Source organism: Apostichopus japonicus, chromosome 16 (genome assembly GCF_037975245.1).
Source record: "Apostichopus japonicus isolate 1M-3 chromosome 16, ASM3797524v1, whole genome shotgun sequence".
In the NCBI taxonomy this organism is placed as follows: domain Eukaryota; kingdom Metazoa; phylum Echinodermata; class Holothuroidea; order Aspidochirotida; family Stichopodidae; genus Apostichopus; species Apostichopus japonicus.
Genome location: NC_092576.1, coordinates 25,773,535 through 25,791,444, shown reverse-complemented (window position 1 = coordinate 25,791,444; position 17,910 = coordinate 25,773,535). Strand labels below are relative to the sequence as shown.

Genomic DNA, 17,910 nt, shown 5'->3' with positions numbered 1-17,910 from the left:
ATGACATCACAGATAACACAACACAACAATGCACTCATCATAATGAAGTAAATAAAATCTGCCTTATTTAATTTCTCAAAAAAATACAAAACTATTAGGCCAATCCCACAAACGCAGGTTTGCTTCACCTTTGATCCACCTATTGAGGGGAGGGAAAATTGCTCCACTCTTTTTCTGCGTGGGAACAGGGCTAGCCCGAGCTTTATCAAGCCCCTCGTGAGAGGTTGGCTTAGGACAGCTTAGCCCGGGTAAACGTTGACAAATGTAAATAATCAAAAGATACGATGGATTTTATCAGTTGTGGTTTCCGCTGCTTGCTTATTTCTGTATCGACATAAACTGTGTTGTATCTTCTAAAATTGGTTGTGTGTACAAAAGACTAATGCAGTGGGAATGAAAGTATTACGTAAGGCATAGCTGAGTAGTACACAGTGTAGCTGCCCCCATAAATCCGCATACATACAGTATAAAGTTTGTGCTGCTTTCTTGCAGAATTTCAGATAATTTGCAACGCCCATTATAATTATTAACGATATTTTCCTGTACAACATGTCGCAAGAGACTAAGCATCGTATGGGGTTGGACGATGAGGTATTCCCATTGCTTGGCATTTGGTGCAACACAAGTATCAGGGCAAGTATTGTGTCGAAACTTGATGGGACGTGCCGCGGAGTTTTCGTTTCACGTCATTCAGACTCGAGATAAAAAACAAAACACAACAAACAATAATGGTGAATTGAATGAACGATATGGCGTAATGCACTTGTTAGGTTTCCCGTGATCATTACAGTTTTGGTTAGCACTAATTTCATGTCATTGTAAGAAATGAATTATCAACGCTGCTTAGGAATCATAATGCACCACATAATCTTACAGCTGATCATCAGAGTATGTACAAAAATACTTTCCTTAAAAAAGTTCTGCGTAGGCCTACCAGGTGAGATGAATACATTTTGAGCCAGCATGAATTGATCGAGTAACAAAGGTCCAATGTTCTAGACCCACAAAGCCTTATCAATACGCCGAACTTTCGTAAAAGCACACCAAAACCTTCGCAAACACGTTCAATACGAATATTGCTGAACTTTGTATTAGAAAAAATAACAGGAAATTCGAAAAGATATACATGTTGCATTGATAACTACTAAAAACAGATAGGCTTATTCCCATTCTCGATTACATTTATAGCTTGAGATTGAGTGTAAAGACCAAGCTACAAAGGTTGTGCCACAGTGGCCGTAAAGCGTCTAGTCTACACGCCATAACTTCTTTGATGCAATACTAGCAAAATACACTGATAGTCGAATTTCTTGTTGGCAGCTTGCCAAGAAAAATGTTTTTACATCAATGTCAAGTAAAATGGTATAGCATAAAATAGGTGCGGAAATGGAGTTGCAACAACATATATTTGCAGCATATCTCGAGCCCAACCCAACCATTTTGTTTTAGGGGTTAATTATTTCTTTTGGGTAAAGTGAGCAAACATTTTTTTTGGTTAGAGTTGTTGGAAAAATTTTACGAACACAAAGTCGGCATATCTGCTAGAACAGTACTATATTTTAAGGTTTTCCATTTGATTAGCTTTCATTTTGGAAACTATGAATGAATTGTTTTACCTTAAGGATTTGTTACGTAACCCCCACGACAAGGTGTACCACCCAAAATATTGTTTTGCAGAGACGAACAATGTTTTCCCTGCGCAGAGCATCAACTTTTTCAAAAGGTGGTAGGTAAAGGTCGGCTGTACCGGGAAAGTAGAAAACAGTACGTGTGCGCGCTTTCTGGTCACTTCGCCTAACAACCATTTCGCCCCAACTGCCATTCAGCCTGGTCATTTCCTCCAACCAGCTTGGTCATTTCGCCCAACCAGCCTGGTCATTTCGCCCAACCATTTTGTTCCTCATATTCAGTCAGAATAATATTACTTTTCTATTTCACTAGTTCAATTTGATTTATTTTGGGTTGTATTACTTCGTGGTAGGTAAATAAAGTGAGGTCCGCTCGATATCGATCGGAGTCTGAGCAGTTATTTCGGGTATAATGGGAGGATTACACTACTTTAGGCGGTTACGCATACAGTATGGAAGTTATATTATTACACAAACAAAGGGGGATCGGTGTGGAATAATATCACCATTTCTATTTCACTAGTTCAATTTGAATTATTTTGAGTTACAGTATAACACTACTTTAGCCGGTTATGCGCATACAATGGAAGTTATATTATTATACGTAACAAAGGGGAATCGGTATGGAATAATATCACCTTTTCTATTTCACTAGTTCAATTTGATTTATTTTGTGTTATAGTATTACACTACTTTAGGCGGTTACGCATACAATGGAAGTTATATTATTATACAAAGGGGAATCGGTGTGGAATAAACAATTCCCGAACGTTTTCTATCAAACCTATCACACCTAGCCCCTAAAACACTGATCCATCCTCAAGTTTCCTTAATATTTGGTTCGTATCCCGTAACGTTAAGAATTCCCGAACGTTTCCAACTAAAGTTATACAAACTAAAGGACTTCAAGTTCCTTAGTATTCGGTTCGTATCCTGTAACGTTAACAATTCCCGAACGTTTCCTTATTGAAGTATCATATTTAATCAAGGTTGGGCGAAATGACCAGACTGGTTGGGCGAAATGACCAGGCTGGTTGGGCGAAATAGTAAGGTTGGGCGAAATGGCAGTTGGGCGAAATAGTTGTTGAGCGAAGTGACCAGCTTCCGTGTGCGCTACTTGGATGATGTATGCACGTGCCGAAAAGACTCACTGCCTAGCTGTCGATTGCTGCTCGTATTCTCTGATAGAATAATCTATTACAATTGTGTAACTATATTCTCTGCAAGATTGTGGATATTCCGCAATGTTTTAGATTTGTAACGGTCTGTACTATAAAAGGTGTTGAACATTTCGCAGAACACGTCGTCATACAAATGCCTAATAAATGCCTAATCCTTTGCCCACACTTCATTAAATCATTAAACTGGTATTCAACAATTATTTTTTTTACCCAGTTAAGGTTTAATTAATCAAGGACAGAAATCGGATGCTGTGCTAATCACATTGAATACGCCCTTAAAACTATGCCGTTATTATGAACAGAAGAACAGTGTCTTTAGTGATACTGAGAATATGTTTAGTATACAAAAAAAGAGAAATATTTCCTGCCAACCTGGTTTGGATGTTTCCATAGGTTTTCAAATCATTCCCCTATTGCCTGGAGTTAACTCATTGAAAAAGCGGGTTCAAATTGCAGGGCATATCTGCGGTTTTAGTTTAAGCTTTACCTATGCATGCTTGAAGCAAGCCTGCCACGTTCTTGTAAACGGCCTATTAAAGCTGTGAGTTGCATCAATGTGCATCAGCTCAAAACATGTTTTGACATCTCAGTCTGCATTGTCAAAAGTTGTTGGTGACTTTAATTCCTCCTTGATTAGTAGAGGAAATCCTCCACATGCTATGTCTAGTTCAATCCCCTGTGGTATTTGTATTGTAGGAGAGTGTTTCCATGTGTTAACCTCCAGTTATGCTTAAGAAATATTACATGATCTCAGGGAGCATGGTATAGTGGTGGAAAATTCCAAGGTTAAATCTGTTACACCTTCAGTGGAAAAAAGGGTGGAACTTTCCATAGTCTTGTCACACCCAGGTGTAAAGTAGTTATCCTGGATGGTAAAGATCAGTCTCCTGGAGGAACCTCAGGCATCAATATGTGTATATCAGCCAGGCTAGAAAGCTGTCTCAAAAAAGCTTATGGTTAAAATCGAGAAATTGTTTTGAATTATCAAAGTAAATAATTAAAATCTATGGAAGGAGCTGCTGCACCCTGCTGAGTGAAGATGCTGTCTGAAGGTCCTGGACTTGTTGCCCGAATGCTGTAAAACCTGCCATGTAATGATAATAGTTAAAATGCATTTTGGGATAAAAGTGAATTATAGTGAGTTTGCAGTGAGGGGACGGTGGAAAAGCAATTAAATTAGGGATATTCATTTTGTACTGATGTTCAATGTATCTGTTGGCCAGGATGTAGGTGTGCTGTATTTAGAACGGGGTGTAAAACTTGTACAAGTCAACTAACTATAAGAAGTATGCAATTTGAATGTTGCAATTTAATGTTCATATATGCTATAGAAAAACAATGAAAAGTAGTATGCAAATTGAATGACGTGATGTTATGTTCATGTATAGGCAAAAGAAATCACATAATGATATGAGATTCTCCAAGAGAGAAATCACAGTTGTTATAGTTTAACTTCAGGCTTCCTGTGTCGTTCATTAATCCTAAAGTATTCTGTATTCCAACCCTTTTTTTTTAAAGAAAATGAGTGCAATTTGTATGTTTATCTGTTTTTGAGCTCTGAAGTCTTCAAGTCAGGAATATTCCTTAAAACTGGCATGAAACTTGTACCAGTGGAGTGTAAAGTAGTTTGTAACATACACATGAATTTACAATACCTTCATCTTGTGGCATCGTTTCGTCAGAGAGTACCAAGGACTGGTATTCGTGTATCTTAGCTACTGCCTGGACAAGATGATATTCTTCTAAAGTTGTCTTTAATTTGCTGACATCAGAAGGATTAATGATACCCATCTCATCAATTGTCTGGAGGAAGGAAAGTCCTGGATTCTGACTGGAGATAACTGTCTTCTTGTTCTTATCAGTAACTTCAAAGTTATCACACAGTTTCACTGTTATGGAAAATGTCAAATGGGCAGAGACGCCGGCGAGGAATCTATCATATTCAGTCTCTTGATCTGAAATGTTTAAGGTAAACATCAAGTTGAAGATTCCAGTGTTGTTAATACCCAAAGACATATAGGCACGCTGATTTATGCATGATAACCATCATGGCGTAAGGTGATTTTTCGCGCTTGTACATATATTGTGTTTTGGTGTACAAAATTTGGTTTCAACCTCTAGAATTAATCACTACCTGTGCTATGTATTGTTTACAGTGGAATCTTTCTGAGGAGGAGGGGGGGGGGGGGGGTGGGCGAGTTGGCGGGTGATAGTCCATAAATAGGTTTTGTCATATACAGGAAATATGTATGATCGTTGCACTAAACTGCATGTAGATGAAGACCTTTCTTTGAAGTCCTTTTTTTTTTTAATTACAAGAGGTGAATCAAAATACAAAATTGCAAAGAGAGCTAATGATTAGGGGCCTACCTATTAGCTTCATGTACGTCTCTGTTAATAAGTGAGTATCGTTGATCTTCAGCTCAATGAGAGCATCAGTTAATCGATTCACATTTGAAGGGTGTATGTATCCTCTCTCTTCAAGGGCAAGCAGAAAGTTCTTGGAGTACAAGGTACATGTAATAATGGTCTGTACTTTATCGGGTGGTAGTGAAAAGTAGCGGGCTAAATTCCCACAGTCAGCTTGGGTTAGCTTTAACGACAGTTCTTCTTTGAGATCACTGAAGGTCAAGATGGATGCCTATGGAAGAGAGAAACAACAATAAATCTAATAGGTTAGTAATTCTTTGCCAACTAACCACATCAAGAACTTTCATTTTAGACCAGCCTTGGTCAGAAGATTTCTGAAATGTGACAATGTTTGAGATGTAACCAACAGCTACTCTGAGACTTGAACTTATCTTGAACTCCACATAATAGAGTAAGATTCTGGTTACTCGCACAGAAGATCCACTCACTAACTGAAGTCAAAAGAAGCTACTCTAAGTATCGACTTCTGGTCAGCGTAATGACATATACACAGGGATGAGACTGAGCCGGGAAAAAAAATCTGAAATTCATCGATCGCCGTCCTGGGGGAGGGGTTTAAGTGGAGGGGGTGTCCCCCTAACCTTGAGAAAATTTTGGCCAGGTAAGGAGGGCTTAGATGCAAAATGGTAGACTCTAGATGGAATCTATCACATCACGTAACTCGCCAAAAAAGTGTGGAATTTCTGCTTGTATAACTTATCCATTAGCTTTTTTGAACCAAAAAAAGGCTTTTTTGCTTGCTCTGTGCTACTTGATTCCACCACTGGTCAAATTCGGTGTTCCATCCCTTCACAGTCCAGCATGTTCGGCAAAAAAAAATATTAAAAAAAAAATAAATAAAAAATAAATAAATAAATAAAAATAAAAAAACGCGAATTACGAGGAAAAAAACGCGAAAATGAAAAGAAAAAAAATCTGAAATCCGCGTTTCTGCGGAAGAGTCTCATGCCTGTATACATCAAATAGTACAGTTCAGATTATTGTAAGGAAAGAAAATCTAACAAGAGCCCAAGGGCATTATGGTTCCTTGCTTGTAAGGAATATTTACAAGGGGAGCAGCACTGTCCTAAACTTGTTATGTGGTCCGATGTACACACACAATGTTATTGACAAATATATCACAAATCAACCGTTGGTCCTTTTGAAAGCCTGTTGAGGACCAGGTGTCTGATATGAGCAGAACTCACAGAATCATCCTAACTGTACCTTTTAAGAATTTTTACAAAACCAAACAAAACCTTGATTTCTAATAACTTAGCACACAAAGGTTGCAGAGGAGTCAACTCATGGACAATTTATATTGGAATATGCCCACAAACTTCAAAGAATCGACTATAGAGGTCACTGGAGGTCAACCTGAGGTCAAAGGTGACCCAAATGCAGGTCGACTGTTTCACAAGATATTGCCAAAAACAACACATTTTGACCCACAATTGACCTTTGGTGACATTGGATCACATCACGGTTATTTTGGAAAATGTGCCCCTACTTCACTCACAACTTGTCCCAATGTATCAGCCCTGTCAGACTTCGTGACTAGAAGTTGTTGCAAACTTAGCATAAGTTGGCAGATTGTTGCACATTAGTAACCTTGAATGACTTTGGATGACCTGATGGTTTTTATCAAAAATATTCCACTTGATGATGTGCACTCTCTCCTAAAATTGTTTTGTGCTCCAAAGTACACACACAATGTTATTGCTATAAAAGGAATCAAAACCAACCTTTGGCCCCTCTCAAATTGAGAATCTGGTGTCCAATTGAAGCGGGAGTTGGTTTTCCTCTATAAAGCACACAGAGCTCTATCTATAAATATCAAATTATTGACAAACTTTTTTTCTTTGCCCCATATCTCCCAAAATGAGCATATTTTTCAAGATTTTTCCTTTTGACCTCATAGAAAGATGTAGTTTGACACACTGATTAAAAAAAAGCAACATAACAAGTCTGTATGACCATCCTAATCACATGTACTTTTTTTTCAAACCAAACAAAACCTTGACCTCTGATAACTTCGCACAGAAACGTCGCACAGGGGTCAACCAATGGACAAACTTGATCAGAAGGTACGTTTGAGATCCAAATATCGCTACGAAAATTAATATAACCAAAGAAACTAATATAGGTTACCAGAGGTCAACCTGAGGTCAAAGGTCACCCAGATGTGAGTCGACTAATGGATTTCAATAGGCTTACTCCCAACTTTGACGGACATTTTGTTCTCTAGTTATTGCAAAAATAACAGTTTTTGACCACTAATTGACCTTTGGTGACCTTAGATCACATAACAGTTAGTTTTGAAAACGTGCCCCTTCCTCATTTACAACTTGTCCTAATATATCAGCCATGTCAAACTTCGTGACTAGAAGTTGTTGTAAAAATTAGCATAAGTTGGCAGTTTTTAGCACATAAGCAACATTGAATGACCTTGGATAACCTTGGATGACCTGATGATTTCTATCAAAATATTCCCCTCGATGATGTGAAATCTCTCCTAAAATTGTTGTGTGCTCCAATGTACACACACAATGTTATTGCTAATAAGGCATCAAAACCAACCTTTGGCCCCTCATAACTTGACAACCGGTTGTCCGATTGAAGAAGGAGTTGGTTTCCTCTATAGAGCACTTAGAGCTTTATCATATCTCACAATATTGACCCTTTTTTGGCCCCGTATCTCCTACAATGAGCATATTTTTCAATCTTTGACCTTTTGACCTCACCGTCAGATGTAGTTTGACACGCTGATTACAAAATGCAACATGACATGGCGGGGGGGGGGGGCATTAAATGTGATGTTAGTGGTATGGGTTGATTTACGGTTCAGTTGTAGCTAATTCTAGTGTAGGATAAGAACAAAACTGTCATAGAATTGTACATGCAGGATTGACAGTGACTTCTGACTAACAGAATAATGAACTATAAATAAAGACGTTTCGTTATGATTAAGGTAATGGGGTCATTTTCTTAGAAGTTTAGCGGATGGGGGTATTAGTGAAGGGTGTTACATGAGTACATTGTTGTACATCAGCTAATATCATTATGGGGTGAAACAGGGGTGTTTAAGTTTGTATTATGGGTTGCAATATTTCTTTCCGTTTTGAGGGGATCAGTGATGAGCTAATCTACTAGGCCTGTACAGAGTTAAATACAAAAGGGGGGTGGGGACGGGTTTGCTGTAAAAGTGTTTTTTAGGGTATGTGGGAACCAGAGTAAAATACAGTCATATTTTAAATGTATTTCTTTGATATTATTTTTTTATTTTGTGTTGCTTTTTATTTCGTTTTATATCAGGTTACTAGGTAATGAAAACATATTATGTTGATGTTGTTTAAGAACAGAAGGCTCTGTAGTTTCCTTGTTGTGTAGACTATGTGATATTACTTGTTGTATTGGAGCCTTGGGAGTAAGGGAGGGTCATGTGAGGACCTAATGAATATTCAAGTAGGTAATTAACAGTTTTAGGCAGTTTTGGTGTAAGGTTATTAAGTTAAATTAATCACTCTGATACTGAATATTTTGTAGTTGGTTGTTATGTTCGGGGATTTTTCTTTACGTTTACTTTATTAAGTAATTTTCACATATCATAATTATTTAGCAAACTTGGATTATATTAATATTTCACAATTGTATCAATTACATTGTTTAAATTTTGCACTTATTTATTCATTATTAGTTGAGGGTGGGGAGACTTTTAGACATTTTATTCAAAGTTGTAAAATGACAAAATACTTTTAACTCAGTGATGCTACCTGTTATGTGAGTCTTACTTTGAAAAGGCTTAATACTGTGTATGTCTGTTGATAGGTTGCTCATTTTTGATTAACTTGCATGAGTAAGGGAAGAGTGGAGGGGGACTGAGTGGGGAGTAAAATGAAAATGCCAAGAATTCACTGACTGACTGACTGAAAAGGGAAACCCTGTATTATTTTAGACAATATGCAGCATATATATTGTGCGGGCGACTTATTGCTGTTTTTATTAGATATTTAATTTGAGGGGGAGGGAGGTGTGTGCGTTTGTCAGGTTAATTGGAGTTTACTGAAAATTCAAGTATGTAATTGAACTTACATCAGTGACATTGTATTTGAGATCTGCTCTGGATAATGAAGGCAACAATACATTGTCTACATGTTTTATGGTGTATTGTGCTTATTAGCAGAGTAGCCCAGTGAGGGGGGGGGGGCGGTATCGATAGGGATCAGTTGACTTTTTCTAGGCAATGCTAGGGTTTAGTGCTAACATTTGGCATTACATTACTTGAGTTCTGGTTCAAGACATGTTGCCAAACCACATTGCACTATCTTGAATAATTACTGGCGATTATTTTATTTTCTCGTTTTAGTTAAATTTAAGTGATTAATTATCTGTTAATTTTGGTTTTAGTATTCAACAAGGGTAAGAAGAGGATTTTAAAGCTTCTAATAAAGGTCACTTCTGGAATAGCAATGTTTTCCCGAGCATACAGATCAATATTTTATATTTCAATTTCCTTTCTGTGTATGTCTCATAATAAGTCAATCAACTAACCGGACCTCAGTCATTTAAAGTATCTGAAAACATCTTAGAAATGGCGGATAGTTCAGTAGCTAAGAGGATTATTGTCATTTTCCTTAGCGTACAGTAATCCACTAGTCAGTTTTCTGTTTGTTTTACCTCAATATTTTTGGGTAAAAATCTCTTATTTTGTTAATCAGATCACACTTTATTTAGGATGGTCCTATATTATCTAATTCTGATGCCAACAATGATAAACCGGCTCATTATCAAATCACCGAAAGTTGGGGAGAACAAAAAATTAAATATTTATTTTGTATCTGTTAGTTCTACGTCACCGTATCACTTCAATATAGCCTTACGTCATGCCTGGATGCTTTCTTCATGAGTTCCATTGTTGACTTCTGTGATTCCTGACTGCTTTCGTTATTGATGACGACAGCATTTGAACACAGCTCTGTAATAGTCTGGATGTCTTCGGCCTATGAAATAAAATGACCAAAATTTACACAATATTTAACCTGTCTCTTACTACTAAAGATGTTGAAACTATCTGAATAAAGTCCTTCAAATTCTAATTCGGGTTTTTACTTGTCTGTCTGCACTCTAGCCCCTCATCTCATACATTGCTTAGAGCCTTCTTTTGTTCACCTCTTCCCTAATCTTAGACTCATTTAATATATTATTTCATATTTATTCCACTACTTGTTTAATCTAACGTCATCACTTTGTGAAGCTATCAGTGAGCATGAGGATATCCTAAGTTTCCCAAACCACCAAATAGAACCTACTAACCCCGCTCATTCCCCCCCCCTACCCCAAGGAAGCAGGACACTTCGCCCAACAACCATTTCGCCCAACTGCCATTTCGCCCAACCTTACCATTTCGCCCAACCAGCCTGGTCATTTCGCCCAACCAGCCTGGTCATTTCGCCCAACCAGCCTGGTCATTTCGCCCAACCAGCCTGGTCATTTCGCCCAACTAGTCTGGTCATTTCGCCCAACCTTGATTAAATATGATATTTCAAAAGGAAACGTTCGGGAATTGTTAACGTTACAGGATACGAACCGAATATTAAGGAATCTTGAGGATTGATCAGTGTGTTAGGGGTTAGGTTTGATAGTAAACGTTCGAATATTAAGGAATATTAAGGAAACTTGAAGTCCTTTACTTTGTATAACTTTAGTAAGGAAACGTTCGGGAATTTTTAACGTTACAGGATACGAACCGAATATTAAGGAATCTTGAGGATGGATCAGTGTTTTAGGGGTTAGGTTTGATGCTTTCTAGTCACTTCGCCCAACAACCATTTCACCGCCCAACAAACACAGGGGAATCGGTCTTCATAAAGACCTAGGTTTGATAGGTCTTTATGAAAACCGATTCCCCTGTTTTTGTATAATAATGTAACTTCCATTGTATGCGCAAACGCCTAAAGTAGTGTAATCCTCCCACTATACCCGAAATAACTGCTCAGACTCCGATCGATATCGAGCGGACCTCATTTTTTTATTTACCTATTACGAAGTAACCTTACCCAAAATAAATCAAATTGAACTAGTGGAATAGAAAAAGTAATATTATTCTGACTGAATATTAGTTAAAATAAGGTTGGGCGAAATGACCATGCTGGTTGGGCGAAATGACCATGCTGGTTGGGCGAAATGACTATGATGGTTGGGCGAAATGACCATGCTGGTTGGGCGAAATGACCAGGCTGGTTGGGCGAAATGACCAGGCTGGTTGGGCGAAATGGCAGTTGGGCGAAATGGTTGTTGGGCGAAGTGACTAGAAAGCTACCCCAACACCGTCTCTCTATTCATATTCCTACCTGACAATTAACCAGAATGGACAACAATGACTGATAAATTTATTTCATTCTTGAAAATGTTTGCAACAGATTAAGCCGCATACCACACACTGTGTCAGAGTTGTATAATTACCCGCTCCAATGGGATATTCCACAGCACAATGATATTTACACTAGCAGTTAAAATAGGCTATATTTACTTAAAAAAACATGGACCATGTTGATCCTTACAAACGTTTACCATCTTATCACCAACCTGTTTCCATTTGCCGGACTGCAGATCAGGTTGACCGATATTTTCCGGCCAAAGAACTTCAGAGAAAGAAAATTAAAACAACATTAATATATTACTAGTCGTGCTTACCTACAATAACAAAATAAAACTACAATGCTGAAATATTAAAATATTTCTCAATTGTTATTTTGTTTTTGTTGATGGAATCTTTCTCTCTATGCATCTCTCTTTCTAGTTATTCATTTTTCAAACAGTAATAAACAAGCAATATTAAAACGTACCGAAGGAATAGGTGTATTAACTACCTTTTAAATTTAGTAGGATACTTTGCAATTTTGATAGTAAGGTGTTTCTCACGTCACTTTGGTATTATTAGTCATTATCAGTGAATAGTCATTACTAAGATTGGTTGCTTGAACATACAAGCCACCCCCCCACCCCTGCGCGCATTTTACCTTAGAAGAAACTCGCAGCAGAGTGTAAATTGAATTGAAAAATATAAAAAAACAGTAAAAACGTTTAGACTAAGAAATATAGTAAAAGGTTAACTTTTCAGTCAATTTTGTAACATGTCTTTGTTCATCGTTTCAGCATCTTGGTACTTCTTCCACCTACAGGAATATTAAATATGAAAAGTCAGTTTCACTGCAAAATTCATAAAATAAATTACAAAGGATTGGAACACTTTGAACCATCTCATGTACCCATACACAATGGGATAGGCCCTAACCTTATACGTGCTATATGAATGAATGGTATATGCACAACCACTATCTAGCAGACAACGCAAGAAGTTCACGGCTGTGCTGAAACCAAAATATGCAAATGTATATAGTGCATATAGTTGCAATAATTCTCTCCGAAAATTTACTCTACCCTTCGCACCTGCCACCCACCCCACCCCCACCCCCCTCCTGCCGCCCTTTCAAATACACACAATCGTACACTCCAAATTCTCAGCACCCACGCAAATAGTTAGCACCTTCTTCACGCTTATTGAATAAACTCCCAGAGTGTTATCTGCCGCAAAATACCTTTTACATTCCTTGATTTTGCTGTTCCCGGTATCATCGCAGGACTGATGGATGTTGGCAGTTTACATCGATAAAATCTGTAGAACAAAAAAATTATGAAGATAAAAATTGTGACTAGTCTCGCTATAGATCTTAAATTAATAAAAAACGTCTAAAAACTTATGATGATTGTTCCTCTCACGTTACTCAATCTTTTCTGTATAATGTTGAACAACACGTACCCAGCTAAGTGTTAATATAACATGATTTCTCTACATCTAATTATATAATATACAGTTTACACATGATATACATCATGATTTGATAAACAAAATGCTATCATTTCTTTCAGAAAACTGTTGCTGGCATGAAACAGTATGGTAGATCAAATTTCAAAAGATTCCTCAACTGATTTTTTCGTTCTTCTCTCTGTTACATAATTTTAATGTGATAATTTTAAGCGATCTCACTTTTCAAATATATTAATCGTTCCAAGAATGTTATTGCAATAATAAAATTACATCCATTTAAATGTACAAACATAAATATCTATGGCCTACTTGTGACAGCTGCGAGGCTCGGTTATAATAAACTACCCCGTGATAAAGTGTCTTTCACAAAACTGTTTCAACTAAGATTTTAAACTGGACACATTTTACCGTAAAACTGTCGTGGCTGTCATTTGTGGATAAAGAATCATTTTTAATTACTATGGTTTTATTTAAACATCTACCATCTTTCGATTTGCTTAATTCGACAGTCAAAAACGACGTAAAAAGCAGCAGAGCCATTGTCGGCTACATCGGCTTATGATCTTACGAGGCATTGTATGTCAGTTGCCATTCTTCCTCGCTGTTGATAAAATAAAGGGAGAGAGATGTTACCATATGTGTCAAATGATGACATCCTTTATAAAAGCTGTTCTAAGTGATTCATGTTGCTTATTATGACTATTCAATGCAGGCTGATAACCTCTTATTTTATAACATGAACATGAAATCAACATATATAATTCTTATGTTGATCTTTATTCATTGATTCAATACTTTTCTTGCTCCCATCTTTTATGATTAAGGTTAAATTTATTTTGATAATTGTTATGGCGAAGGAGGGGGGGGGGGGGTGATGATTGTTTAATGTACCTTGTATGTTATGTCTCATTTTGCTTTGATCTGATTTATTTCAAACCAAACAAACAAAATACAACAGAAATCACATGATGTAGGGATAACACAGAAAGGTTTGTCCAGCAGACGTATTTCCAATGTAGTCCCTCAGTGTACATCTGACAACAATGATTCCTCAGAACGTTGTATTTTTATATCCCCATGATTTTCATAGTGATTTTCACTAGTAGGTGTTTTAAATAATTTCAAGGTTGATGCATTATGAGTGATTGGTGGAATAACAAGCAATGATTCTCTGAAATTTACTTTTAATATTGGATTATATCAAACTTTATTTGATTACAATTTGAATCGCTTTTATCATTATACATTGCAGTTCTAGGATTAATTATTTTACATGAAAGTCTAATCACAATTAAATATGGACACTAAATTAATGCATCCATTAAGAGTCTGAAACTTTTTATAAGCTTACATCATTTCAAAATATGGATCGTAGATTTTATTGAACATAAACAGCACTATAATTCATTTCAATTTAACATTATTAATACATGTGGGGACTGAGGGTTCTGTCTAGTTTTTGACCAAAACTGGTGAGTGTTTATCAAGGCCTACCTGTAGCGATTCCGGAAGGCTTCGACCTAAGTAAAACGAAAGAATAAAATAGATAAAATATAAATATTGGGAAATAATGATTGTGATATTATTATTCGTTAATAATGTGAGCTTAACTATACAGCATTAGAGACCACAAAGTGGAGATGTTGTGTAGGTTTTATAACAAGAGCCCATGGGCACTATGGTTCCTTGCTTATTAAACTATATTTACAAGGGAGCAGAACTGTCCTAAAATTGTTAATTGGATGTACACACTATTTTATTCTCAAAAATATCACAAATCAACTGTTGGTAGTTTTGAGAACCTGTTGAGAACCAAGTGTCCAACTCAAGAGGGATATGCACTCTGTCCTAAATGTTTATAGCTGGAACGTGACGGTTATGTGTGGAAATGATCCCTTACCCCATTCACAACTAGACCCAAAGTACCCTGTCAGTTGGAGTTTCTGAAGTTATTGCTAAAAATACACACATTTTGACCCATAATTGACCTTTGGTGACCTTGGATCACATAACGGTTATTTAGAGAATCTGTCCCTACTTAATGCACAACTTGTTCCAATATATCAGTCATGTTACACTTCGTCAATGGAAGTTGTTGCAAAAATTAGTATAAATGGGCAGTTTTTTTGCCCATGAACGACCTTGAATGACCTAACGGTTTTTTTTTAAATTGTTCCTTTCGATGAAGTGCACTATGTCATGCGCGTAGCCAATAGGGGGAGGGCGGCGAAGGGGGAGCCGTACCCCTGGGAAGTGCCATTTCCAGCGATCTGGGAGGCATTTTCAGCCAAAATTTTCTTAGACACTTCGCGCCAACCTATGGTGGCACTATGCTTAGATTTTGAGTTTCGCCCCCTCCTCGGTAAATTCCTGGCTAAGCGCCTGCACTCTGTCCTAAAAAAATGTTTGTGCTCTTATGTACACGCACAGAGTATTGCTAGAAAGATATCAAAACCAACCTTTGCCCCCCCCCCACCCATAACTTGAGAACCGGGTGTCCGATCGAAGCGCAAAATGTATTCTGTAGAGTTCACATAGTTCTATCATATATCAAAATATTGACACAATTGTTTTCTTTGCCCCGTATATTTTAAGATAAGCATGTTTTCCCAAGATTTGGCCCTTGACCTTTTGACCCCATGGCCAGGTGTAGTTTGACATACTTTTTCACACAAGCAACATGACAAGTCTGTACGACCATCCTAACTGTACGATTAACAAAACAAAACTTTGACCTCTGATAACTTCACACACGAAGGTCGAACAAGGGTAAACCCATGGAAAGTTTTGATCGGAAGACCATTTGAGATCTGAATATGGCAACAAAAATTCAAATACCCCAAGAAACTAGCAAAGGTCAACGGAGGTCAAAATGAGGTCAAATGTCACCCAGATGCGGGTCGACTATTGGATCCCAATATTCACAAACATTTCGTTTTCAAGTAATTTCAAAAAACCTAGTTTTTGACCCCTAATTGACCTTCATTGACCTTGGATCACATAACCGTTATGTTTAGAAATAATCCCTTAACCCATTCACAACTAGTCCCAATATATCAAGCATGCCAGACCTTATCAATTGGAGTTATTGCTTTGTTTATAAATTTGGTTTTTGAGCCCTAACTGACCTTTGGTGACCTTTACAGGCACCAAAACCAATAGGACACACCTTCTCACTGTGGCGGATCTATACACTAAGTTTGAGTCAAGTTCAACTTTTCCTTGTTGAGTTGCAGTGTACCCAAGCAAGTGTCACAGACACACACACGCCAAGTTGACTACATAGGTTCCTTTTGCTAAAGCAAGGAACCGAAAAGGTATCATGATTAACTATCGTGTAAAGATGCATTTACGGAGCAAATGATTATTATTATTATGATGCAGAAATAATGCGTTTCATAGGCCTATGTCTTTTGTTACACATATTTCTAAACCCTGACCAATCATACCAAAAATGATCGATTGAACTTGCAGAGCCTCATTCATTATCCACACCCACCCCACACACACGCCCCTCCCCCTAACACATACACACACATATTTAAATCTAACGAATATTCCGTGTTTTACCTCATTTGCATAATCAGCATCCGTCAGTTCTTCCCAACGTTTCAACATCTGTAATTAAAGCATATAAAAGATGTTAAGGTAAATTATATTCAATCGGGTGCGATGCCAGATCATTATCAATGCAGAAGGCGGGGGTTGCAATGTTTTGCCAACCATAGATGAACATACCGGCAGGATGTGTTGATAAACGAAGCGTGAGTCCAACGGATTAGGGCCCAGTGGGCAGGTGTCCGCTGAAGCCTAAAGGTCCCCTAGTTGGGGTCAATGCTCACATAAATGCTGAGGTTTACGTTATTTCTGTGCTAACATGGGGCTAAACTTTGACCTGTACTATACGTTGCATATCAGTTTTAATTAAATAGGGAGTTGTCCAAATATACATTCCAATCTCCTCCCCTCCCTGCACCACGCCCCCTTTCTTACGTCTTTCTCATTCTCCCTCCCTCTCTTCAGTGGCGTAATTAGTATAGTTGGAGCCCCGGGCAGATCCTTCCCTTGTCACCTTGTGCAGGGGATGATGCCCTGACGTAGGGGTATAAGTGGAGAAATTGTTGTGTTGTTGTGATGTTAGGTGGCTTGAATGCATAATGGTGCTTTTGGCAAAGCGTTGAACTGCTTATATGTTTAGGATTTCTCATTCTTCAGTGAATGTTTTCTTAATTTTTCCTTTTGTTTGATCAAAATATTAATTTTAGTTGGAAATTAGACTGGCATAAACAACAATGACTAACGAAATGATTAACAAAAACAGGAACAATTTTCTCCTATCTATTATGGCTAGCCACTGTAGGCACCCCACCATTAATAATTATTTCGTTATTTTTTATGATTATTATTATTATGATTTTTTTTTTGCTGGGGTAGGGGCTGTGGCATGGCAAACCCCTTACTAGTACCCGGGGCGGACCACCTCCGCTTAGTATCTACTGCATCTCTTTATTCTCTCCTTTCTCCGTTCTTTCTTCTATTCTTTTCTTCTTTCATTCCTTTTTTTGTTCTCTTTCCTTCATTTTGCTGACTCGTGCAGAATTTAGCCGAATGCATTGGTGAATGGGGGAGAGGAGGGGTGGGGGGAGGGGGGAGACGGGGTTGCACACCCACACACCCCCTTCTACCTACCTATGTACAATGAATATGAATGGGGGAAGAGGGTTCACATCAGCACATCCCGCCCTCTGGTACAGCCATGTGTTCAATGGATATTTCTATTATTTGGTTACTCACTGTAGCCTTGCCTTACCTTACTATACTCAATTATCAACAAAATTCGGTATTTGTAACATGATAGTAGGGT

The 17,910-nt window shown here is 37.7% G+C and overlaps 1 protein-coding gene across 3 annotated transcripts in view; it reads right to left on the bottom strand.

Annotated features, from left to right (window-relative positions):
• Positions 1-17,910, bottom strand: part of LOC139982455 (uncharacterized) — a 240,401-nt gene that overhangs the window by 140,432 nt on the left and 82,059 nt on the right. For all 3 annotated transcript variants that reach the window (XR_011798183.1, XR_011798184.1, XM_071995347.1), the window contains exons 13-20: positions 16,617-16,664; positions 14,541-14,566; positions 13,615-13,647; positions 12,817-12,893; positions 11,789-11,859; positions 10,099-10,218; positions 5,180-5,450; positions 4,465-4,764 (exon numbers count right to left, since the gene is read on the bottom strand). Coding sequence is in view for 1 of the 3 variants with exons in the window: in XM_071995347.1 (XP_071851448.1) it covers positions 4,465-4,764; positions 5,180-5,450; positions 10,099-10,218; positions 11,789-11,859; positions 12,817-12,893; positions 13,615-13,647; positions 14,541-14,566; positions 16,617-16,664 (946 nt within the window). In the remaining 2 variants the exon portion in view is untranslated. The remainder of the gene's footprint in view (positions 1-4,464; positions 4,765-5,179; positions 5,451-10,098; positions 10,219-11,788; positions 11,860-12,816; positions 12,894-13,614; positions 13,648-14,540; positions 14,567-16,616; positions 16,665-17,910) is intronic.